At 40.1% G+C, this 26,732-nt stretch overlaps 1 protein-coding gene across 1 annotated transcript in view; it reads left to right on the plus strand.

Moving 5' to 3' along the window:
* Window positions 1–26,732, plus strand: part of LOC126473963 (WD repeat-containing protein 91) — a 202,913-nt gene that overhangs the window by 131,917 nt on the left and 44,264 nt on the right. Inside the window, exon 10 of the mRNA XM_050101334.1 lies at window positions 10,754–10,871. Coding sequence (XP_049957291.1) covers window positions 10,754–10,871 — 118 coding nt within the window. The remainder of the gene's footprint in view (window positions 1–10,753; window positions 10,872–26,732) is intronic.

Raw genomic sequence — 26,732 nt, forward strand, 5'->3', positions numbered from 1 at the left:
ATTGGGTTGTTGTGCACATGGAAAAATGCTTGTTGCACAATCTGCCCAAGTTGTGAGGTGACCACGGAGGCGCTCGTATCGTGCACAGTTTGATTATGCACGCTGACACTATAGGATTACAATACTCCTTCCCCCATGGGGAAAAGTGTTCACTTTGGAGATGTCCATGTCTTCATCAGTAGGTGGCAACTGCTGGAGCAAGTGTTATGCTGTCACAGGAGAATGTGGTCTGAAATCTTGTGGGCACAGACAGACGTGGGCACTCGCTCCCCCCGAAAAAGGCCATAAGAGAGCACTGATGGTGATGGTGCTGTATGTATCTTGTCATCAGGGCAGACACTTGGCAATGGAGGCAGCAGGCAACAGGGATTGTGGAGATGGAGGCAGCCTGTCACCTGGCAGTAGTGGCACCCAGAGCACTGATGGCGCCAGAGTCGAAAGAGGCGTGAACTGCACCACAGGAGCCAGTGCAGCTGGTGGAGATGGAAGGATCTCTCGTATGTGGACAGACTCGCACGGCCAGGGCTGGTCATAGTGTCACCAGCCATCAGAGGTGTGCACGGCATAGAGGTGGCAGCGTCAGCATTGACAGATGACTGCTGGTATCCATTTAGGGTGCCGGCCAAAACCGTGGGTCCGTATGGTGAGGCAGGCATCTGCCGGTGTCCAGGTGTCGGCCAGAGAAGATGGAGCACTGTACGGGACTGGCAGCCACGGAGCAGCTCTGCCAGGCTACGGTTGCCAACTGGAGTGATCCTATACGAATGCGAGAACCTATCGAGGGCTTCCTCGGGAAAAGATTGAGGGATATATTTTCTCGAGCGAGTTTTGAATGTACGGATCAGCCACTCTGCCTCTCCATTGGACTGGGGATGAAAGGGAGGGGCCTGTAAAATGCCGGATGCAAGTCTTTGTACAAAAATCTTCAAAATCTTGAGACACAAACTGTGGGCCATTATCCAGCACAAGCCTATACAGCAATCCTTGTAAGGAAAAAATCAATAAAAGGGCCGTGACCATAGCTGCTGTGGATGTGGAAAGGCAACAAATGACATAAAGAAATTTTGAGAAAGCATAAACTACTACAATCCAAAAGGAGTGAAGGAATGGAGCCACAAAATCACCATCCAGAGACTCTGGGAGGTGGTCCAGAGGGAAAGAGAGGGCCATTGCCGCACTTGACGGATGACCCACTGCAGACAATGTGTCACACACACATGATCTCGTGTCAGTACACAGCCAAAACACGTGGTTGTGGACCAGCAATTTTTTACGAGAAACACACAATGATTCAGATGATGAAGGTGCACGACATCCCACCACAGTGCAGATGGGATCACAACCCTGTGCACCGACTCTTCTGTAACCGACAGTAACAAAGCATTAAAAACTGATAGGTGATGGCAGAGAACATAATAATTATGCAAAAGATCCAATGCTTGGCCCAGTGGTTAAACCAGCCATTTATGCTGACATAAGATCAGCCATGTTAGCTGCTGAAATCTGAGAACTGGTAATGGGAAGACCATCCACATGGTTAGGGCTTTGATGTCTAAATGGAAACACAACAGCTCATCCTTATCAAATGCTGGATTTGGGCCAGTCAGCAATCGAGAAATAGCATCTGGATTAGTCTGTTGTGATCTGGATCAGAAATAAGTCTCATAGTTACAGCATGAAAAAAGCAGAGCCCAGTGCTGCAGGTGATGTACCACTTTATCTGCAAAGGTAACTGCATAATAATTATGCACAGCATCCGATGCTCAGCCCGGTGGTTTATCTGGCCAGCTGTGCTGACGTAAGATAGGATTGGCCGCAGCAGCTGCCAAAATCTGAGAACTTGTAATGGGAAAAACATTTGAGGTGTTTTGGGCTTCAACATCCAAATGAAAACAAAACAGTTCATCCTGATCAAACATTAGATCAGGGCAAGCCAGCAACTGAGGAAGGAATGCGCATTAGCGTATTGCACTATGGGTCAGAAATAAGTCTCATAGTTATAATGTGACAAAAATGGAGTGCAGCATTGTAGGCGATGGGCCACTTTTGTGTAAAGATGCCAAAGGATTCAATAGAGAAAACAGAGGTTTGTGATCAGTAATCAAATGGAACTTAGAACTGTATAGGAAAACATGAAATTTTTGGTACATGTACAGAATAGCAAGGGCTACTTTTTCTATCTGCAAGCAGTGCTATTGCATCTGATTCAGAGTTTTGGGAGCGTACACAATAGAGCATGCGGAACATTCTGCATCTCTGTGTGCGAGAATGGCCCCGATGCCATACTGATAGGTGTATGTAGACAAAACAAGATGTTGGCCTGTTTTGAAGGTATACAAACAAGGTGGTGAGTGTAATTTGGACCTTAATAGGGTAAAATCATGCTCAAAGGTGAGCAACCAGTCAAAAGGAACATCTTTATGTAAGAGAGCATGAAGTGGCTGTGCTGATGTGGCTGCACCATGAAGAAATTTATGGTAGTGTGTAATCTATCCAAGAAAGGCTTGCAAGTGTTTGAAATTAATTGGACACAGCAAATCTGTAATGGCGTCAGCATGCTGGCATAAAGGGTTGACACCAGTATGAGAGACTTCAGAATTGAGATAGATGCTGCAGTTGCAAGTAGGCTTCTGGCAAGTCTGTTGTGGAAAAATATTAGTCCCCAGAAAGCCATGCTAAGAGTTCATCCAGATAGGGCAAAGAATAGGTATCAATAATAGACTGTGAATGTACACACACTTTAAAATCACCACAGAGCTGAAGGTTGCCATTAGGTTTTTTGACCGTTACCAGTGGAGCAGACCTATTGCTACTGGAGACAGGCGTGACAACACCCAAAGACATAAGTTGATATAGTTCCAATACGACTTGTGCCTGTAAAGCTGCTGGTACTGGACAGGTGTGAAAAAAAATGGGCATGCCATTGATTTTATTGTGTTGTGAACCTTAAAATTGGTAGCACACGCTAAACCTTCTAAAAACAGTGAGGAACATTCCAAGCAGAGTGTGTCCAGTTGTTGGCATGGAATTTGATCTGATAGCAGATCCACTTCATCACAGCAACAGAGAACCCAAAAATTTTGAAGGCATCTAACCAAAATAAGATATCTGTATGGTGTGAAAACTGGTAATTGACCCTGAATAAAGAAAAGTGTAAAGTTATTCACACGAGTATTAAAAGAAATCCACCAAATTTAGATTATGCGATAAGTCACACAAATCTGAAGGCTGTAAATTCAACTAAATACTTAGGGATTACAATTACAAATACCCTAAATTGAAATGATCACATAGATAATGTTGTGGGTAGAGAAAACCAAAGACTGCAATTCATTGCCAGAACACATAGAAGGTGCAACAGGTCTACTAAAGAGACTGCTTACAACACACTTGTCCACCCTATTCTGATGCATTGCTGTGCAGTGTGGGATCCACATCAGAAGGGACTGACAGATGACATCGAAAAAATACAAAGAAGGGCAGCTCATTTTGTATTATCACAAAGTAGGGGAGCTAGTGCCACGGACATGATACATGAATTGGAGTGGCTATCATTAAAACAAAGGCGTTTTTCGTTGCAATGGGACTTCTCATGAAATTTCAAGCACCAGTTTTCTCCTCCGATTTTGAAAACATTCTGTTGGCACATATGGAGAAATGATTATCATGATAAAATAAGAGAAATCAGGGCTCGCACAGAAAGATTTAGGTGCTCGTTTTTCCTGTGTACTGTTCGAGAGTGGAACAGTAGAGAGACAGCTTGGAGGTGCTTCTTTGAACCCTCTGCCAGGCATTTCATTGTGAATGGCAAAGTAATCACGCAGATGTACATGTAGATGTAGAAGTAGTGTTGGTGTCATCCACTACTAGAAAGATCAAAAGCTGAACAGTTGTTTTGTACACTATGGAAGTAGGAACCTGTCCCAATATGGGTATGTAGAGTTAGTTTGAAGCTACCATCGCTTGGAAAACACTGTTCATATCCATGTTTGTGTCTGGTGAAAGAGATTGAAAGTTGCACAGAGACACAAAATGTCCCTTTTTTCTACAATGGTTGCACATCACTCAGTGATTTGGGCACACAGCCTGCTCATGTTGAACAAAACTGTAAGGGCATGACAGCAGAGGACCACATGACCAGTGTTAAGACGCTGTCTGCTGTTGCTGCTTAGCACGACATTACCCCATGCAGCATGGAGGCCGCGGTTGCATGACTACGACGTTGTTCTCCTCTTGTGAGCTAATTAACAATGGCCAAGGAGGAGAGCAAGCAATGGCAACTGCTTCACACCTATGTCTGTATCTACATCTATACTGTGCAAACCATCATGATATGCATAATACAGGGTACATCCCATTGTACCAGTCATTAGAGTTTCTTCCAGTTCCATTCACATGTGGAGTCTGGGACGAATGATTGTTTGAATGCTTCTGTGCTTGCAGTAATTATTCTAATCCTATCCTCATGATCCCTGTGTGAGTGATATTTAGGAGGTTGTACTATATCCCTAGAGTAATCATTTAAAGCCAATTCTGGAAATTTTGTTAATAGACTCTCAGGATAGTTTACATCTGTGCTCAATAGTCCGCCAGTTCATTTCCTTCAGTATCTCTGTGACGCTCTCCCATGGATTAAACAAACCTGTGACCATTTGTGCTGCCATTCTCTGTATACATTCAATACCGCTGTTAGTCCTATCTGGTACGGGTCCCACACACTTGAGATATATTCTATGATGGGTTGCACAAGTGATTTGTAAGCAATCTCTCTTGTGGACTGATTGCACTTCCCCAGTATTCTACCAATAAACTGAAGTCTACCACTGCTTTATCTGTGACTGAACACATTTCATCGTTCTATTTCATATCCCTGCAAAGTGTTACACCCAGGTATTTGTATGAGTTGGCCGATGCCAACAGTGACTCATTGACATTAGTCACAGGATACTATGTTTTTTCATTTTGCCAAGTGCAGAAATTTTACTTTCCTGAACATTTAGAGCAAGTTGCCAATCTCTGCACCACATTGAAAACTTATCAAGATCTGACTAAATGTTTATGCAGCTTCTCTCAGATAGTACTTCATTATAGATAACAGTATCATCTGCAAAAAATATGATTTTACTATGAATATTGTCTGCAAGGGGTTATTAATATACAACATGAACACCAAGGATCCCAACATACTTACCTAGAGCACATCCAAAGGTACTTCTACATCTGACGGTGACTCTCCATCCGAACTAACATGCTATGTCCTCCCTACCAAAAGTCCTCAGTTCAGTCACAAATTTCCCTTCGTACCCTATAAGATCATACTTTTGACAATAAGTGTAGGTGCACTACTGAATCAAATGTTTTTTTCGGAAATCAGGAAGCACTGCATCTACTTGGTTTCCTTGGTACAAAGCTTTCAGTATGTCATGAGAAAAAAGTGCGTTGGGTTTCACATGATCAATGTTTTCTAAATCCATGTTTGTTGGCATTGAGGAGTTCATTTTGTTCAAAATACCCCATGATGTTTGAGCTCAAGATATGTTCTAAGATTCTACAACAAATTGATTTCAAGGATCTTGGACAGTAGTTTTGTGGATCACTTTTACTACCCTTCTTGTAGACAGGTGTGTGACCTGTGCCTTTTTCTAAAAACTGGGCACAATATTTTGTTCAAGGGAACTACAATAGATTACAGTTAGAAGAGGGGCTAACTTAGCCACAAATTCAGCATAGAATCTGATAGGGGTTCCATTGGGCTCTGCAGCTTTGTTCAGTTTTAACAATGTCTGCTGTCTGTCAACGCCACTGACACTATTACTTATTTTGCTCATTTTTCCAGTGTTATGAGGATAAAACTGGGGCAGTTCTGTTGGGTTTTCCAATGAAAAGTGTTATTTGGAAATGGAATTAAGTACTGCAGCTTTTGCTTTGCTGCCCTCAATTTCCGTTCCTGCTTCATTCACTAGCGCCTGGACACTAACTTTGATCCCATTAACAGCCTTTACATACGACCAGAATTTCTTTGGGTTCTGTGAAATGTCATTTTTTACAACTATTGACCGGCTGTTGTTCAACAAGAGATTGAAGAACTCCTTAAGAATTCCACACTCATTGTCAAGACACCACATTACACAATATTAAAAGTCAAGCAAACCAAATTTTATTCTGCTTCCACATGAACAGATCTGCAAAAACTCTAAATGAAGTATAGAATGGTATAAAGTCTCATAGGTATAGAACACATCAATATACAGTCTCTTAGGTGAGCCTACAATAAGCAAACATAAGTGCCAGGCTTACATTAGGTTGTTGTGCACAAGACACACAGAGCTTTTTGCACAGTTGGTCCTCTCTAGATCAGCCGTGGAGGCACTTGTATTGCATGCTGTTGGTTTACACATGCTCACACTAAGGGTTACAACAGTAATGATTTTGGATTAATAAAAGTGTCAAATAGTTGCAATTATCTCTAGCCATTCTTGCTTAGCCATTTTGCACTTCCTGTCAATCTCATGTTTTAGACATTTGTATTCACCTTTGCCTGCTTCATTTACTGTATTTTTATATTTTCTCCTTTCATCAACTTAATTCAGTATCTCTTCTGTTATCAAAGAATTTTTAATAGGCCTCGTCTTTCTACCTACTTGTTCCTCTGCTGCCTTCACTACTTCATCCCTCAAAGCTACCCATTCTTCCTCTACTGTATTCCTTTCCCCTGTTCTTGTCAGTCATTCCCTATTACTCACTCTCAAATTCCTTTTTGTAGTTTTTTCAGTTTTAATCTACAGTTCATAACCAATAAATTGTGGTCAGAGTCCGCATCTGCCCCCTGGAAATGTTTTACAATTTAAAACCTGGTCCCTAAAATCTCTGTCTTACCATTGTATAATCATTCTGAAACCTTCCGGTGTCTCCAGGTATCCGTATTAATGTGGAATCAATTTACTATGGAAAAAAATCAGGTTCAAATCTGATGGCCAAAATTGGCACTGATTATTTTCCAGGTTCAAATCTGATGGCCAAAATTGGTACTGATTTTTTTCTATCATAAATTGATTCCACATTAATACAGATACCAGGAGACACCAGAAGGTTTCAGATTGATCGTACAATGGTAAGGCAGAGATTTAGGGACCAGGTTTTAAATTGTATGGCGTTTCCGGGGGGACATGTGGACTCTGACCACAATTTATTGGTTATGAACTGTAGATCAATACTGAAGAAACTGCAAAAAGGTAGGAATTTAAGGAGGTGGGACCTGGATAAACTGGAAAAAACCAGAGGTCATAGAGAATTTGAGAGTGAGTAATAGGGAATGTTTGACAAGAACAGGGGAAAGGAATACATTAGGAGAATTGACGGCTTTAAGAGATGAAATAGTGAAGGCAGCGTAGGATCAAGTAGGTAAGAAGACGTGGCCTAGTAAAAATCTTTGGATTACACAAGAGACACTGAATTTAGTTGATGAAAGGAGAAAATATAAAAATACAGTAAATGAAGTAGGCAAAAGGGAATACAAATGTCTAAAATATGAGATTGATAGGAAGTGCAAAATGGCTAAGCAAGAATGGCTAGAGGTCAAATGTAAGGATTTAGAAGCATATATCACTAGGGGTAAGATAGACACCAACTAGCAGAAAATTAAAGAGACCTTTGGTGAAAAAAAAAAAAACAGCTGTATGAATATCAAGTGCTCAGATTGACAACCAATACTAAGCAAATAAGAGAAAGCAGAAAGGTGGAAGGAGTATATAGGGGGTCTATACAAGGGAGATGTACTTGAGGGCAGTATTATGGAAGTGGAAGAGAATATAGATGAAGAGGAGATGGGAGATACAATACTGTGTGAAGAATTTCAACACTGAAAGACCTAAGTCGAAACACAGGTGTAGACACCATTCTGTTAGAACTATGGAAGCCTTTGGAGAGCCAGCCATTACAAAACTCTTCCATTTAGTGAGCAAGATCTGTGAGGCAGGTGAGACACCCTTGGATTTCAAGAAGAATATTATAATTCCAGTACCAAAGAAAGCAGGTGCTGACAGGTGTGAAAATCGCTGAACAATCAGTTTAATAAGCCACGGTTACAAAATATTAACACAAATTCTTTACAGACAAATGGAAAAAGTGGTAGAAGTCGACCTCAAGGAAGATCAGGGAATGTAGGAACATGCGAGGCAATACTGACACTATGACTTATCTTAGAAGATAGGTTAAGGAAAGCCAAACCTACGTTTATATCATTTGTAGACCTAGAGAAGCTCTTGGCATTGTTGACTGGAATAACCTCTTTCAAATTCTAAAGGTGACAGGGGCTAAATACAGGGCGTGAAAGGCTGTTTACAAAAAAAATGGCTCTGAGCACTATGGGACTTAACTTCTGAGGTCATCAGTCCCCTAGAACCTAACTAACCTAAGGACATCACACACAGCTAAGCCCGAGACAGGATTCAAACCTGCGACCGTAGCGGTCGTGCGGTTTCAGACTGTCGCACCTAGAACCACTTGGCCACTCCGGCTGGCAGATGTTTACAATTTGTACAGAAAACCAGATTGTAGTTATAAGAGTCGAGGGGCATGAAAGGCAAGCAATGGTTGAGGAGGGAGTGTGACAGTGTTGTAGCCTATCCCCAGAGCTATTCAATATGTACACTGATCAATCAGTAAAGGAAACCAAAGAAAAAATTGGAGTAGGATTTAAGGTTCAGGGAGTTTCAGAGAGAAGAAATAAAAACTTAAAGGTTTGCCAATGGTATTGTAATTCTGTCAGAGACAGCAAAGGACTTGGAAGAGCAGTTGGAACAAAATTGACAGTGTCGTGAAAGGAGGATATAAGATGAACATCAACAAAAGCAAAACGAGGATAATGAAAGTAGTTGAATTAAATCAGGTTACGAAATAAGATACTTACAGTAGTAGATGAGTTTAGCTATTTGTGCAGCAAAATAACTGATGATAGTCAAAGTAGAGGGGATATAAAATGTAGACTGACAATGGCAAGAAAAGCCTATCTTAAGAAGAGAAAATTGTTGTCATCGAATATGGACTTTAAATGTCAGGAAGTCTCTTCTGAAAGTATTTATGTGGAGTGTAGACATGTATGGAAGTGAAAAATATACAATAAACAGTTTAGACAGGAAGAGAATAGAAGTTTTTGAAATGTGTTGCTGCATTAGAATGGTGAAGATTAGATGGGTAGATAACACAACTAATGAGGAGGCACTGAATAGAATTTGGGGGGGGGGGGGGGGAAGAAATTTGTAGTATAACCTGACTATAAGAAAGGATTAGTTGGTAGGACACATCTTGAAACATCAAGAGGGATCACCATTTTAGTACTGGAGGGTAGCATGGGGTGTAAAAATCATAGAGGGAGACCAAGAGATAAATACAGTAAGCAGATTCAGAGAGATGTAGGTTGCCATAGTTACTAGAAAGTGAAGAGGCTTGCACAGAATAATGTAGCAGGAGACCTGCATCAAACCAGTCTTCGGACTGAAGAGCACAACAACAACAACATTAACACATATCAACCAACTTTAGATACATACGATAATTATACCCCACATTGGACCCCTGTAAGTAGCAGCAGTTTAATTATAACCACCCAGTATATACATTTGATCAGTTGTTAGAAGTAGTAAGTTTCACATGCATATTTGGATGCTACAACTTACAGAATTTTATCTGTTTTATTTATGTGTTTTGAAAACTCCTTGACCAATCTATTGCCTCTTGCTTTAAAGCACTTTCCATTTTTTTTAAATCTTTTACCAGTATCATTATTGCATATAATGGTGGAATTGTACCCTGTCTTTTGAGATTGAAGTAATGACACCATTGTCAATTCAGTGCTGGAGCACAGTTGACATGTGTGTAAAATGTTCTCATAGCTGCAACATGCAGAGCTCCACTCTAATGGTGCATCTTAGCAAATTGTGTACCTACAGAAAACAAATAATATCAAAAAACAACAATTGGTACCATCTACATTAGAGAAACACTCCAGTCTAAATAGAAAAGAAAAATTTGTGTTACGTTCCAAACATTGTAAAATGACAATTTGGTTATTTCTGACTAATATTATTGATACCATATGCATCTGTCTGAAATATTTACTGTTCCTTACTTGTATACTCTTCAGACCAAGAAACTGTGTGTTTTGGCAAATTTGGCATAGCACTAAAAGAGCTTTTTAAAGGAATCTTAATTTATGTCTGCTGTTAGTATTCTTTTCATGTATATCACTGATATGAGACTAAAATAACTCACTGTACATTTATGCACTTATGAAGTCTGTAGTCAATCAGAAAACAACAGTAACATTCATAAAAATAGTAGAAAGAGAAGTGATACATTATGCATCACTCAGTCCTAGTGCCACATAGTTTGGAATATTCAGCCAGAGAATCTTTGACTACTTACCCAGTGATGTGAAGAATCTAGTAGATGTTAAATTCAACTTCAAACACAAATTGAAATTGTATTTGGGTGTCAACTCCTTTTCCATAGGAGAATTTCTGAATGTGTAACAAATCAACCAACCAACCAACCAAACATACATACATACATACATACATACATACATCATGTTATAATTGTAAGCTGACTCCACGTCAAAGTGACAGGCTCCGATTATTACCTATGGAATCGATGAGAATGACACTGAAGTAAGTTAAGAGTTAGTGAGTGTACTGTACAAAGATGATTTGTGCACTTTGTATTTCATAATATTTTGTTTTATTTATTCCTTTAGGGTGGTTGATATCCAATGCAGTCCAACTGACTCAACATTTGTATGCTCAGTTGTTGGTGACCAAGGAAATGGATCTGGCAAGCTGCTACTTTATGATATCAAAACACGGAAACTTGAGGTACTGCTTGTCTTATTGCCACACGGGATTAGCCGAGCAGTCTGACACTGCAGTCATGGACTGTGCGGCTGGTCCCAGCAGAGGTTCGAGTCCTCCCTCGGGCATATGTGTGTGTGTGTGTGTGTGTGTGTGTGTGTGTGTGTGTGTGTGTGTGTGTCCTTAGGATAATTTAGGTTAAGTAGTGTGTAAGCTTAGGGACTGATGACTTTAGCAGTTAAGTCCCATAAGATTTCACACACATTTTTATTAAAATTAATCAGTCCACCAAGAAGGCTAGGAGAATATTTATGCTAAAAAGAACAGGATAGTAGTTGTTAGTGTTCTATGTAGAAAATGAATGTACATCCTTTTGTTCCAGTATCATGGACATGTGAACACAGAGGAATTATGGAAAAAGTTTAAACTGATGCTCTGGAAATCATGCTCTGGAAAAGTATGTGTTGGATAAATTGGTTAAGAACAGAAAATACCCACCAGGTTTAATAACAAAATTTGGAAAATGTGCAGAATCAGAGATTGTTCACTCTTGTTTCAAAAAAGAACCCTGAAATGTGGACAGGCAAAAGTTAGTAGAGATTTGTGCATCTGTAAAAAGATTAATGTGTGAACCATATAACAATGCCACTGTCATATCTTAGCAAAAGATTTTGCTAACAAACTGAAAAAATTACAAGCAGATTGAAGGCTTCTATCCAGTCACTCTGCCAGATTTTCAATTCCCTCCCATGAATTTATTAAAAGCTACACATGTTGCTCAGAAAAAGACCTGGCATAATATGAACTTTGCAAGCTAGTTATCCATAAGGCACTGGTACATCAGTTACACAGAGATAAGTAAAATGCACAAAACATCCCTTGCAGCATAGGTCGGAATGAACTGCTTGACACAGTAAACAGATAACTAGCATGGGTGTATGGTAGTGATAACATAGACCTACCTTTTTGTGCTGTATAATTGAAATCCATCCACATATATTTGATGTGTTAACCTTACATTCCCTTACCTGTTATGAATATGTTCCTATGCTGAATTCCCATTTTGTGTGACTTGATCAAGCTTTGCAGTAATACAACACAACTCTGGGAGAAGTTGGTACACCATCAAATAAATAAGAAGTTAATCTTATAGAATCATAATATATTGTTGACACGTTATCTCCTCCAGTTTGTATGTAACACATTAGTCACAACAAAGATGCAAAGTTCAAGTGACATTCATCAGAATTCATGGAGTCTATACGACCAATATTAACATTGACAAGACACATCTCCCTTTACCAAAATAGTGATTCCCATATGTTGTTGTTGTTGTTGTTGGTGGTGGTCTTTGGTCAAAAGACTGGTTTGATGCAGCTCTCCATAGTACTCAATCCTGTGCAAGCTTCTTCATCTCCAATAACTACTGGAACCTACACATCCTTCTGAATCTGCTTAATGTATTCATCTCTTGGTCTGCTTCTACAATTTTTACCCTCCACGCTTCCCTCTATTACTAAATTGGTAATTCCTTGATGCCTCAGAATGTGTCCTACCAACCAAGCAATTCTTCTAGTCAAATTTTACCACAAATTCCTCTTCTCCCCAATTCTATTCAGTACCTCCTCATTAGTTACATGATCTACCGATCTAAGCTTCAGCAGTCTTCTGTAGCACCACATTTCAAAAGCTTCTTTTCTCTTCTTGTCTAAACTGATTATCATCCATGTTTCACTTCCATACATGGCTAGACTCCTTACAGATACTGACCCTTAAATCTATACTCGATGTTAACAAATTTCCCTTCTTCAGAAACACTTTCCTTGCCAATGCAAGTCTATATTTTATATCCTCTCTACTTTGACCATCGGTTATTTTGCTGTGATTCTTCAGTTTGTCCCGGCGTATTTGTTGCGCGAACAGTCCACGGGTATACTGCTGTTTCATAGTATCCAACGGGCACAATATTTCGGCGATCAGACATGTCACCATCGTCATGTGCGCTGACAAACTGAGCTCCTGAGGGCCTGCAGACGATTTAAATCCCCTCCTCCCCGCGAGCCACTCCCTTCGCTGCCCGTGCCCGTGCACTGGCCGTTGCGAAGACATGGGCTTCGGAATCTGTCGTAGCGTTGATGTGCTTGCTATGTCCGCCCTGGTCACCAGTTCATACTTCTTGCTGAGAGTCTTCTTAATTATATTCAGTGCCGGGTCCCAAGCCTAGCTGAGATTGTAGCTGCAATCTTGGTTGATAAGATCTTCCCTGGTACGAATTTCGATAGCCTCCCTTATAACGCTGTCCCAATATTTAGAGGTCTGATCCAGGATCTTGGTACGCTCATAATCTATCTCGTGTTTCTTGGACAAACAGTGCTCTGCTACCGCCGACTTATTTGGATATTTCAGTCGAGTGTGCCTTTGATGTTCTCAGCAACGATCTTCGATGGTGCGTATTGTTTGTCCGATATAAGTCTTCCCACACTCACAGGGAATTTGGTATTGGCCGGCCTTCCTCAAACCGAGGTCATCTTTCACACTTCCCAGTATTGCCCGTGTTTTATTGAACGGGCAGAAGATGGTTTTAACTCAGTATTTCTTTAATATATGGCTGATTTTCCCCGATAGTGTGCCATTGTACGGAATAAAGGCAGTGGCTACCTCTTTCTCCGTGACTTCGTCCGTCTCCACAGGTTGTGCTGTGGTGGTGGGACGGAGAGCGCGTCTAATCTGCCATTCCGAGTACCCGTTTTTTCAGAACACGGTTTTGAGGTGTTCCAATTCCTGGGGCAGATTCTCTGCATCTGAGATGCTGTGCGCCCTGTGTACTAGTGTTTTTAGTGCTCCATTCCTCTGAGAAGGGTGGTGGCAGCTGCCTGCATGCAGGTACAGGTCAGTGTGCGTTTTCTTCCTGTACACACCAAGGCTCAGTGTACCATCAGCTCTTCTCTTGACCGTGACGTCCAGGAATGGTAATCTTCCTTCTGCTTCGGTCTCCATAGTGAATTTGATGTTTGGATGTATAGAGTTTAGGTGTGTAAGGAAATCCAGGAGCTTGTCCCTACCATGGGGCCAGATGACGAACGTGTCATCAACGTAATGGAAGAAACAAGTAGGTTTCCAATTGGATGACGCCAAGTCTTCCTCCTCGAAGTACTCCACGTACAAATTTGCGTTCACCGGTGAGAGTGAGCTGCCTTACACACCTAAACTCTATACATCCAAACATCAAATTCACTATGGAGACCGAAGCAGAAGGAAGATTACCATTCCTGGACGTCACGGTCAAGAGAAGAGCTGATGGTACACTGAGCCTTGGTGTGTACAGGAAGAAAACGCACACTGACCTGTACCTGCATGCAGGCAGCTGCCACCACCCTTCTCAGAGGAATGGAGCACTAAAAACACTAGCACACAAGGCGTGCAGCATCTCAGATGCAGGGAATCTGCCCCAGGAATTGGAACACCTCAAGACCGTGTTCCGAAAAAACGGGTACTCGGAATGGCAGATTAGATGTGCTCTCCGTCCCACTACCACAGCACGACCTGTGGAGATGGATGAAGTCACGGAAGAAGAGGTATCCACTGCCTTTATTCCATACTAAGGCGCACTATTGGGGAAAATTCGCTGTATATTAAAGAAACACCGAGTTAAAATGGTATTTTGCCCGCCCAATAAAACACGGGCATTACTGGGAAGTGTGAAAGATGACCTCGGTTTGCGGAAGGCCGGCATATACCAAATTCCCTGTGAGTGTGGGAAGACTTTATCGGACAAACAGTACGCACCATCGAAGATTATTGCCGAGAACATTAAAGGCACAGTCAACTGAAATATCCAAATAATTCGGCGGTAGCAGAGCACTGTTTGTCCGAGAAACACGAGATAGATTATGAGCGTACCAAGATCCTGGATCAGACCTCTAAATATTGGGACAGAGTTATAAGGGAGGCTATCGAAATTCGCACCAGGGAAGATCTTATCAACCAAGATTGCAGCTACAATCTCAGCTAGGCTTGGGACCCGGCACTGAATGTAATTAAGAAGACTCTCAGCAAGAAGTATGAACTGGCGACCAGGGCGGACATAGCAAGCACATCAACGCTACAACAGATTCCGATGCCCACGTCTTCGGGACCGCCGGTGCGCGGGCGCGGAAGGCGAAGAGAGTGGCCCGCGGGGGGAGGGGATTTAAATCGGCCGCAGGCCCTCAGGAGCTCAATTCAGCGGCGCACCTGACAATGGCGACATGTCTGATCGCTGAAATATTGTGCCCGTTGGACACTATGAACCGGCAGTATACCCGTGGACTGTTCGACGTTATGTTGCTGTTCATATAGAAAAACACGTCTACTACTGTAACTGTCTCATTTCCTACTGTAATTCCCTCAGCATCACCTGATTTAATTTGACTACATTCCATTACCCTCGTTTTCCTTTTGTTGATGTTCATCTTATATCCTCCTTTCAAGACACTGTCCTTTCTGTTCAACTGCACTTCCAGGTCCTTTGCTGTCTCTGACGGAATTACAGTGTCATTGGCAAACCTCAAAGTTTTTATTTCTTCTCCCTGTATTTTAATCCCTTCTCCAAGTTTTTCTTTTGTTACCTTTACTGCTTGCTCAATATACAGATTGAATAACATTGGAGATAGGCTACAACCCTATCTCACTCCATTCCCAGCCACTGCTTTCCTTTCATGCCCTCAATTCTCATAACTGCCATCTGGTCTATGTAAAAATTGAAAACAGCCTTTCACTCCTTATATTTTACACGTGTCACCTTTCAGAATTTGAAAGAGAGCATTTCAGTCAACATTGTCAAGAGCTTTCTCTAAGTCTACAAATGCTATAACCTATCTTCTAAGATAAATTGTAGGGTCAGTATTGTCTCACATGTTCCTACATTTCTGCAGAATCCAAACTGATCTTCCTTGTGGTTGGCTTCTACCAGTTTCTGCATTTGTCTGTAAAGGATTTTGTGTTAATATTTGGCAACCATGACTTATTAAACTGATAGTTCGGCAATTTTCATACCTGTCAGGACATGCTTTCTTTGGTATTGGAATTATTATATTCTTTTTGAAGTCTGATGATGTCTTGCCTGTCTTATAGATCTTGCTCACTAGATGGAAGAGTTTTGTCATGACTGGCTCTCTCAAAGCTTCCATAGTTCTAACAGAATGGTGTCTACTCCTGTGTTTCAACTTAGGTCTTTCAGTGTTATGTGAAATTCTTCACACAGTATTGTATCTCCCATCTCTTCTTCATCTACATCCCCTCTAGGAAAGGGAAGGGTAAACTGGCAAGGTTGTTAGCGAAATCTATAAGGGGGGACACTATTACTCATGGGTGTACCTCTTTTTTTAGACTAATATCAGTGTCCAATGAGCGAAAACTCACAAGATTCTAAGAACAGTAAAGTAAACAATAATGTTACCATATTTAACAAAAACATTGGTTGATTAAAGAAAAAAGTAGATTCTCACAAAAGTAAAGTAAAAAATAATGTTACCATTTTTCACCAAAATATTCGGGGATTGAAGAATAAACTAGATGAGCTCCTGGTTCGTTTAGATGACATTGAATCTGATAGTGTAATAGATATACTATGCCTGCCTGAGCATCACATTATGTCTGATATGGAAAAGGTAAATATCAGTGGTTATAAACTAGCTGCACATGTGAGTAGAGAGAATAAAGTGAGAGCAGGAGTTGCCATATATGTCAAAAGTTATCACTGTGTAGAAAGCTTAGATACAAAAACGTTTTGTGTAGAGCAACATATAGAAGCATGTGCCTGACAACTTAAACTGAAGGAGGGCTCTTCTATAATTGTAACAGTATATAGGTCCCCTTCAGGAAACTTTCATTTATTCCTGGAAAACTTGGATGCCTTGTTGTGCTATCTGTCAGATAGGGGAAAGTAAATTATTATTTGTGGAACTTCAATGTTGATTCACTGAAAGAGTGTAATAGGAAGAATGACCTGGAAGTCTTGCTCGGTTCTTTCAATTTGAAATCTGTCATTAATTTTTCTACTCGGGTAGTAAAGGACAGCAGCACATTGATAGATAACACTTTTGTAGACCAATATAAGTTTAAAAACATAAATTCTTGTCCTGTTGAGAACGGCCTTTCTGATCATGGTGCTCAGCGAGTTATAGTATATGACATAGCTCCATTCAGTAATTGAAAACTACCCTCTAAAATTGTGCATTCAATTAATGACTTAACAATTAGAAATTTCAGAGAAAATCTTCAGCAGTTAGACTGGGATGAGGTGTACAAGGAACCCGATGCTAATTTAAAATACAACTTATTTCATGATACACTTGTAAGAGAATTTGAAAACTGTTTCCCCAAGAAAGTAGTTAAATCTAATTATAAGAAACCATGCAAAAAACCTTGCCTTACTAAAGGATTAAAAATATCTTGTAACCACAAAAGGGAACTGTATCTAACAACAAGAAAGAGTAATGACCCAGAAACAGTCAAATATTATAAAAACTACTGTGCTACATTAAGAAAGTAATTAAAAAGTCCAGAAGCATGTGCATCATGTCTGAGATTAATACCTCTGATAACAAAATCAAAAAAAATTGGAATATTATTACAAGGGAGACAGGGCAACCAAGAGCACAGGATGACGGCATTATCATGAAAGTGAATGGAAACTTGACATGCAACAAGCCAGAAGTCGAAAACATTTTGAATAATCATTTTTTAAATGTTGTAGAGAAAATAGGATCTAAATGTCCATTAGAGGAAGCAAGGCAGTTAATGGAAGAGGCCATACCCACCCAATTTGATACAATTGAAATTCCACCCACCTCTCCTTCTGAAATTAGGAAGATGATAAACACTCTCAAGAATAAAAGCTCACATGGAATTGATGACATTTCCAGCAGGATAATAAAAGCTTGTTCCCAAGAGATAAGTGGGATTCTTAGCCACATATGTAATAGCTCTCTGAAGCAGGGTATTTTCCCAGATAGACTGAAGTATGCCATTGTTAAACCACTGCATGAAAAAGGGGATATGTCTGATGTCAACAACTACCGCCCAATCTCTGTTCCGACTGCCTTATCCAAAATTTTTGAAAAAGTAACGTATTGTACAGTAGCTTCACACCTTTGTAAAAATAAAGTTTTAACAAAAGGTCGGTTTGGTTTCCAGAAAGGTTTTTCAATGGAAAATGCTATATTTACTTTCACTAATGAAATATTAAATGCTCTGAGTAACTGGAAGTCACCCGTTGGGAATTTTTTTTTTTTTTTGATCTCTCAAAGGCTTTTCATTGAGTAAATCATGGAATACTTCTAGATGAGCTCAAGTACTGTGGTATGAATGGGACAACGCTCAAATGGTTTGAATCATACCTAACTGGAAGAGTGCAGAAAGTTGAAATAAGCAGTTCACATAATATGCAAATACTGGTGATTTCTCAAACTGGGGAACAATCAAGAATGGGATGCCGCAATGTTCGGCCTTGGGTCCTCTGCTGTTCTTAATATATATTAATGACTTGCCATTCTATATTCACGAAGATGCAAAGCTAGTACTTTTTGCTGATGATACAAGTATATCTATTACACCCAACAAACAAGAATGAACTGATGAAATTGTAAATGATGTTTTTCAGAAAATCATTAAGTGCTTCTCTGCTAATGGGCTCTTATTAAACTTTGACAAAACGCAGTATGTACAGTTCCACACAATAAATGGAATGACACCATTAATAAATATAGACTTCAATCAGAAATCGATCTCTAAGGTAGAATATTCAAAATTTCTAGGTGTATGCATTGATGAGGGGTTGAACTAGAAAAAACACACTGAAGATTTGCCGAAACGGTTGAGTTCAGCTACTTATGCTATTAGGGTCATTGCAAATTTTGGCAATATACATCTCAGTAAATTAGCTTGCCATGCCTATTTTCATTCGGAAACATTCCACGTGGGAAAAATATATCTAAAAACAAAGATGATGAGACTTACCAAACAAAAGCGCTGGCAGGTCGATAGACATACAAACATACACACAAAATTCAAGCTTTTGCAACAAACAGTTGCTTCATCAGGAAAGAGGGAAGGACAGGGAAAGATGAAACTCACATCCTGTCGTCTTTCCCTCTCCTTCCCTCTTTCCTGATGAAGCAACTGTTTATTGCGAAAGCTTGAATTTTGTGTGTATGTTTGTGTTTGTTTGTGTGTCTATCGACCTGCCAGCGCTTTTGTTTGGTAAGTCTCATCATCTTTGTTTTTAGATATATTTTTCTCACATGGAATGTTTCCCTCTTATATATATATATTTATATATGTATATATGCACTTATGAAATTTGTTATTAACAATCCGAACAAATTCAAAAGTAATATCAAAAGTCTGACAGATACCCATACACCATTTAAAAGGAAATTAAAAGAATTTCTGAATGGCAACTCCTTCTACTCGTTAGATGAATTTCTGGATATAGGAAGTGGGCAATTTCTCCCCTCCCCCTCACCCCCCCCCCCCACCCAAAAAAAAAAAAGTATTAAGTGTCATGTAATATCTTGTATAGATACCTTTTATTAACCTGACATGTTCCACATAATTACAAAGTGTCCTATTCATGATCTATGGAACAAGTACTAATCTAATCTAATCTTCCATTTCCATAATATTGCCCTCAAGTGCATCTCCCTTGTATAGACCCTCTATATACTCCTTCCACCTTTCTGCTTTCCCTTGTTTGCTTGGTATTGGTTGTCCATCTGAGCACTTGATATTCATACGGGTGGTTAGCTTCTCACCAAAGGTCTCTCTAATTTCCCAATAGGTGGTGTCTATCTTACCCCCTAGTGATATATGCTCCTAAATCCTTACATTTGGTCTCTAGCCATTCTTGCTTAGCCATATTGCACTTCCTGTCAATCTCATTTTTTAGACATTTGTATTCCCTTTCCCCTGCTTCACTTACTGCTTACTGCATTTTTATGTTTTCTCCTTTCATCACTTAAATGCAACATCTATTGTGTTATCCAAGGATTTCTACTAGATCTCCTCTTTTCACCTATTTGATCCTCTACTGCAGGGCTTCCCAACCTTTTCAGCTGGCGGACCCCTTCTTCAGTCAAAAATCCAAGGCGGACCCCTAGTCAGTCAAGAGCACAGTAACTTTAAATTTCAGAGCGAAACCCATCCGAATTGAAAGCTTCTTAATGCAAGTGCTATGTTCCCAATGATCCCCCACCCCCACCCACACGAGGTATCAATAGTCTTTGGTTTAGACATGAATGAAAACAACTTGAAATTAACGATCCAATTTGAATTCCCACTGTATCCTGACACTCACTAGTGGATTTACTCCCATTGTTCAATACACTCTAGTCTGATTAAAATTACTTGATAATTGACATTTCACATGTTGGAGCTGCCTTCCTCCAAGAGCAATCAACGTCACGTCCAAACTGTTCGCTGTTGAAATGCTGACGCTTGTGGTCAGTTCACTTCCACTGTTTGGCTACTGTTGTGTAAGGAGCATGCATATTTTGTAACAGTCGTGTGTGTGTGTGTGTGTGTGTGTGTGTGTGTGTGTGTGTGTGTGTGTGTATGGGGTTTTTCGTGAAAGAGCTGGCGAACCCCTAAGGGGTCCGCGGACCACACATTGGGAAGCCCTGCTCTACTCCATTCACTATTTCATCTCTCAAAGCTGCCCATTCTCCTTCTACTGTACTGCTTTCCCCTGTTCTTGTCAATTGTTCCCTAATAATCATTCTCAAATTCTCTACAACCTCTGGTTCTTTCAGTTTATCCAGGCCCCACCTCCTTAAATTCAGTTTCTTCAGTTTTAATCTACAGTTCATAACCAATAAATTGTGATCAGAGTCCACATTTGCCCCTAGAAATGTTGTACAATTTAAAATCTGTTTCCTAAATGTCTGTCTTACCTTTATGTAATCAATCTGAAACCTTCCGGTGTCTCCAGGCCTCATTTAGGTATACAGCCTTCTTTCATGATTCATAAACCAAGTGTTAGTTATGATTAAGTTATGCTTTGTGCAAAATTCTACCATGCAGCTTACTCTTTCATTCCTTACCCCCAGTCCATATTCACGCACTACTTTTCTTTCTTTTCCTTTTCCTACTATTGAATTCCAGTCCCCCATGAGTATTACATTTTCATCTTCGTCAACTATATGAATAATTTCTTTTATCTTATCGTACATTTCTTGAATCTCTTCATCAGTTGCAGAGCGAGTTGGCATATAAATTTGTACTACTGTGGTAGGCATGGCCTTCATGTGCTTGTTGTGTATCTTGGCTACAACAATGTATTCACTGTACTGTCTGTAGTACTTCATCTGTGTTCCTATTTTTTTATTCATTGTTAAACCTACTCCTGCATTGCCCCTGTTTGATTTTCTGTTTATAACCTTGTATTCACTTGACCATAAGTCCTGATCCTCCTGCGAATGAGCTTCACTAATTCCCACTATGTCTAACTTTAACAATCCATTTCCCTTTCTAAATTTTTCTCGCTGACCTGCCCAATTATGGGATCTGACATTCCATGCTCTGATCTGTAGAACACCAGTTTTGTTTCTCCTGGTAACGACGTCCTCCTGAGTAGTCTCTGCCTGCAGATCCAAATGGGGGACTATTTTACCTCCGGAATATTTTACCCAAAAAGATGCCATCATCATTTAACCATACAGTAAATACAGATTCTCATATAAAATGAAAGTAACACTGTTGCAGTCACACTGGACTTGGAAAGAAGCAATGGTATAGTTCTGGACCAGATTGGCAATAAATGCAGAACTACCTACCCCACAGTCACGACCAGAAGGTCATCAGAGATGAAGTAATTACAACACTGAGAATGTACACACTAGATAATAAGCATTGTCCAACTCACCAACAGCAGGGTGAGAGATTACATAATGACACAACATAAGCTTTGTTCATTTACACTACCAACATCTAAGTCTATAGATACTGTAATCATCAAAATATAACTTCAAAACACCAATTACGCCTTACATGAAGCCCCATGGGCAACGCCAGTGCCACTGTGGACAACAGCATACTGTAGCCAGAGAGAGGAGCCGAAAGGCGCATTTCGCAGTCGAGCCACGCTATCCCACAAGCTGTGCACTACGTCAGCCTATGGGACTGTATGGAGTTGTACTTTGTCAACATGAACTATTACAAAGCTTATTGCACAACTGAGATGGAACTCCCATTTGACACGTCCTGCCTCAGCCAACACCCAACGCTTTTTCCCCACATAGTGGTCTGTCACTTATGTTTATAACTTTTCAGGCATCTGTGATGTCAGACAGACCAGTTAAGTACTATTTACACTTTTGATGATAATTTGTCCCACACTGGTCCTTCCAATGGAGATTATTCCAGAACACAGCTTGTAATAATTTTATCCTCATGCCGACTCATTAAAAACATATTTTTTGGATCGACTGTTATTCTTTTCCCTTACTTCAGGCTTGGGACGTGCCTACCTGCTTGTTGCTAAGGGCGTCTGTCCCTGCAAACTGCAGCTAACTTTTAGATCTTTCCCATTGTATTCTTGCACCTAGCCCCCCAGAAACACTCAGACACAATGCTCTGAAACCCTGCCATGGTGACTTGCAAGTTACCAGCTATCCACCATGCAACAGTGGTCACATTCAGTCATCACGTAACAAAGCAAATTCTGATTCTAGTGGCTTAATTAAAATGTAACTATCTTGTGATGCAGTTTGCACCAATCAGTCATACATAAAAGAAAGCATACATACCTTATATAAAAGAAAGCATACATACCTTACATAAAAGAAAGTATACATACCTGTTATGTTCCACTCTTCTTTCTTATCTCAATTGAGTGTCTGAAAGAAGTGTGGCCAGTGATATAGCATATTACTGCCACATCTAAACTCATCAGCTAACATAGTGTGGCATAGTGTAGCATAGGATTGTACAGACATACCATCGTTTCATGGTAACACAGACTTCTATATGGAGGACATAGTTGAAGGTATCCTGGAGGTTGAGAAGCAACTGAAAGAGTTGAATCCCAGTATGTTTTTACAGAAAGTAGTCTTCAGAATTGGCCCCTCGCTTAGCTTCCGTGTATCTTGAATATCTCACCCCGTGCAAAGTCCCAAGTGACTGAAGTAAGTGCTGGTCACTCCTCTACATAAAAAGGGTAAAAGAACAGACTCAAAGAATTACAGGCCAATATCCTTAATATAAATTTGCAACAGAATTCCTGAACATATTTTAAGTTGAGACAGGGAAGCTTCTGTCTACAAATCGGCATGGATTTAGAAAGCATCACATGTGCAGAACTGAGCTTTCCATTTTCTCACATGATATCCTGTGAATTACGTATGTAGGACAATGGGCAGATTCCATATTCCTAGATTTCCAGTAAGCATTTGACCCAGTACCCCACTGTCGAATTTTACAGTGTTACTTGTTTGGTGCTTGATATAGTCATGTCGATTAAATACAGTGCAAAGTGATAAGAAACCAAATGAGCACTTAAGGTCATTAGTAGGGAAGGCAAATAGTCAGATTCAGTTTATTGAGAGGATTTTGGGAAAGCGTAGCTCATCTATAAAGAAAATGTATAGAAAACTATTGTATTGTGATGCATTCTTGAGTATTGTTTGAGTGTTTGGGATCCCCACCAGGTCAAATTAAACAAAGACACTGAAGTAATTCAGAGGCTTCTTGTTATATTTGTTATTGGTAGGTCTGATCAACACATGAGTATTACAGAGATGCTTTGTGAACTCAAAGGGGATTCCCCAGATGGTAGACAATGTTCTTTTCACAAAACACTGTTTGGAAAACTTAGAGAAATGGCATTTGCAGATGACTGCAGAATGATTCTATGCCACCAACATACATTTAACATAGGACTGTAAAGATAAGATAAGAGCAATTAGTGCTCGTACAGAGGCAAATACACAGTCATTTCTCCCTCACTCTGCAAGTGGAACAGGAAAGACGATGAGTAGTAGCAAAGTACCATCTGCCATGCCCCAAATGGTGGACTGCGAAGTATTTGTGTAGGTGTGGATGTAGATAAACAAAAATGTACACCAATGGAATTTTATTTAAGTATGCAAACAAAACATTTTTAAGTTTGAATGAGTTTCATAAGTGTAAATATGCATACAGGTTGATTACATATAATCTTACCCCCAGAGTAGCTTCCTCTTTTGTAAGATCTCCATAGCTTCCTCTTTTGTAAGATCTCCATCAGTGGTTCCATGTTAATGTTCCAAAAGATGGATCCAAATATGCACACTCATGACAGGATTTGGGTATTACTTTGCTTCCAGATGTCTCTAAGTGTGATAGAATCAGTACCTGATTCGTACATATTTTCCAAACAAATTTTGAGCAGCCTTGAATCTTGTATCCTTTGTAACAAAGGGAACAGAAACAACACTACATTAATTAAAGCACCAGAGATATCTTGCTTTGATGTATGTGCTAATTTGACTGACAGTTTATTGTATCTTCTGTCAACTCACAGTTGTAAAAATGAAAGTGTTACTTGCTGATTCTGTATCATATTCAATAACATGAGCTCTGCCACACAGAAGTTTCTCTAACATATTGCTAACCACATCTAGCAGACACAGTACTTACTCTTTAAGGGAGTATACATCATTTTAAAAGTTTCTTATCAGAGAAAAGAAATGGTGTTATTGTGGTCTTAAGTCCAAAGACTGATTTGGTGCGGCTTACTATGCTAGTTTATCCACGGCAAGCCTCTTCATCTCCGAATGACTACTGCAACCTACCTGCATTTGAATGTCCTTACTGTCTTCATCCCTTGGGTTCCCTTCACAATTTTTACCTTCTCCTCCAGAACCAACAAGACAATTTCTTGGTGCCTGAGAATGTGTCCTATCAAGCGATTGCTTCTTTGAGTAAAGTTCTGTCACAAGTTTCTTTTCTCCTCAGTTTGATTTAAGGCTTCATTGGTATCTCTTCTTGTCTGAACTGCTTATTGTCCATGTTACACTTCCATGTAAGACTGCATTCCAGGCAAATACCTTCAGGAAAGACTTCATAACACTTAAATTTATATTCAGCAAATTTCTGTTTTTCAAAAACACTTTCCTTGCTACAGCCATTCTGCTTTTTATGTCCTCTCTACTTTGGCCATCAAGTTATTTTGCTGCCCAAACAGCAAAACATGTCCTAATCTAAATACCCACAGCATCTCCTTATTTTGTGTGATTACATTCCTCATTTTACTGTTGTTGATGCTCATTTTATAATCTCATTTTAAGACACCGTACAATCCATTCACCTGCTCTTCCAAGCCCTTCGCTTTTGCTAACAGAATTACAAAGTCATCACCTAACCTCAGAGTTTTTATTTCTTCTCTTTGAGCTTTAATTCCTTTTCCAAATTTCTCCTTCAATGTCTTTACTGCCTACAGTTCTGAGTGGTCAGCATGCTTGACTGCCACAACAGAGTGAGGTGGTGCAGTGGTTAGCATACTAATCTCACATTCAGGATGATGACAGTTCAAGTTCACATGTGACCATTCAAATTTAGATTTTCTGTTAATTCCCTAAATTGATCCAGTCTGAAACTCTGCTCCATCTCTAAAAACCTCATTGATGGGATGTTAACGTGTAATATTCCTTCCTTCCTTCACTGCCATGCATGGAACCCGTATTCAGTTCCTGGTACTGCCAGGGATTTTTCCTTCATGGGAGGACTGGAACGGGGTGCACTCAGTCTCGAGACACCAGTTGAGGAGCAACTTGACCGAGTATTAGTGGCACCAGGTCTCCTAAACTGACACCTGAAGGGCAGTATGCTGACCCCACACCTCCATATCGCATCCAAAGGACACCATAATGGCCAGTTGGTCCTGATTGACCTGTATGTGGACAGAACGGTGGTGCTTCCTTGCTTGCAATGTACAGACTGAATAACATCAGGGATAGATTACAACACTTTGTCACTCCTTTCTTGACTACTGCTTCACTTTCGTGTCCTTCGATTCTTATAACTGCAGCCCGGTTTCCGTACAAGCTGCATATAACTTTTCAATCTCTGTATTTTTTCCCCACCACCTTCAGAATTTCAAAGAATGCATTCCAGTCAGCATTGTCAAAATCTTTCTCCATATCTACACATGCTGCCTTGTGCATAAATTTCTCCGGAACCCGAACTGACCTCCCGTGACATCGGCTTCTATCAGTTTTTCCATTCTTCTGTAAATTGTTTGTGTCAGAATTTTGGAGCCATGATTTATTAAACTAATAGGTCAGTAATATAACACCTGTCAGCACCAGCTTTGTTTGGAGAGGGAATTTTTTACATTTTTTGTGAAATCTGAGGTTATTCTCATATATCTTGGACACCAGGTGGAAGAGATTTGTCACGGTTGGCTCTCTTGAGGCTATCAGTAGTTCTGACGATATGTCATCTACTCCAGGGGCCTAAAATTTTGTGCTTTTTGTGTTCTGTCAAATTCTGCTCACATTATCGTATTTCTCATCACATATTCATCTACTTCCTCTTCCCTTTCTATAATATTGCTTCAAGTTCATTTTCCCTTGTAGAAACCCTCTATATATTGCTTCCACCTTCCAGTTTTCCTTTCTTTGCTTAATACTGTCTTTCCATCTGAACTCTTGATATTTATACAGTTTCTTCTCTTTCCTCTAGGCTTCTTTAATTTTCCTAGAGATGGTAGCCATCTTTCCCTTCATTTTACATGCTTCTACAGCCTTGCATTCATCCTCTAGCCATTTCTGCTTTGCTATTTTCCACTTTCTGCCAGTCTCATTTTTTAGAGATCTGCATTCTTTTTCACTTGCTTTATTTGTTGCATTTCTGTAATTTCTTATT

Source organism: Schistocerca serialis, chromosome 4, assembly GCF_023864345.2.
Source record: "Schistocerca serialis cubense isolate TAMUIC-IGC-003099 chromosome 4, iqSchSeri2.2, whole genome shotgun sequence".
NCBI classification, from domain to species: Eukaryota; Metazoa; Arthropoda; class Insecta; order Orthoptera; family Acrididae; genus Schistocerca; species Schistocerca serialis.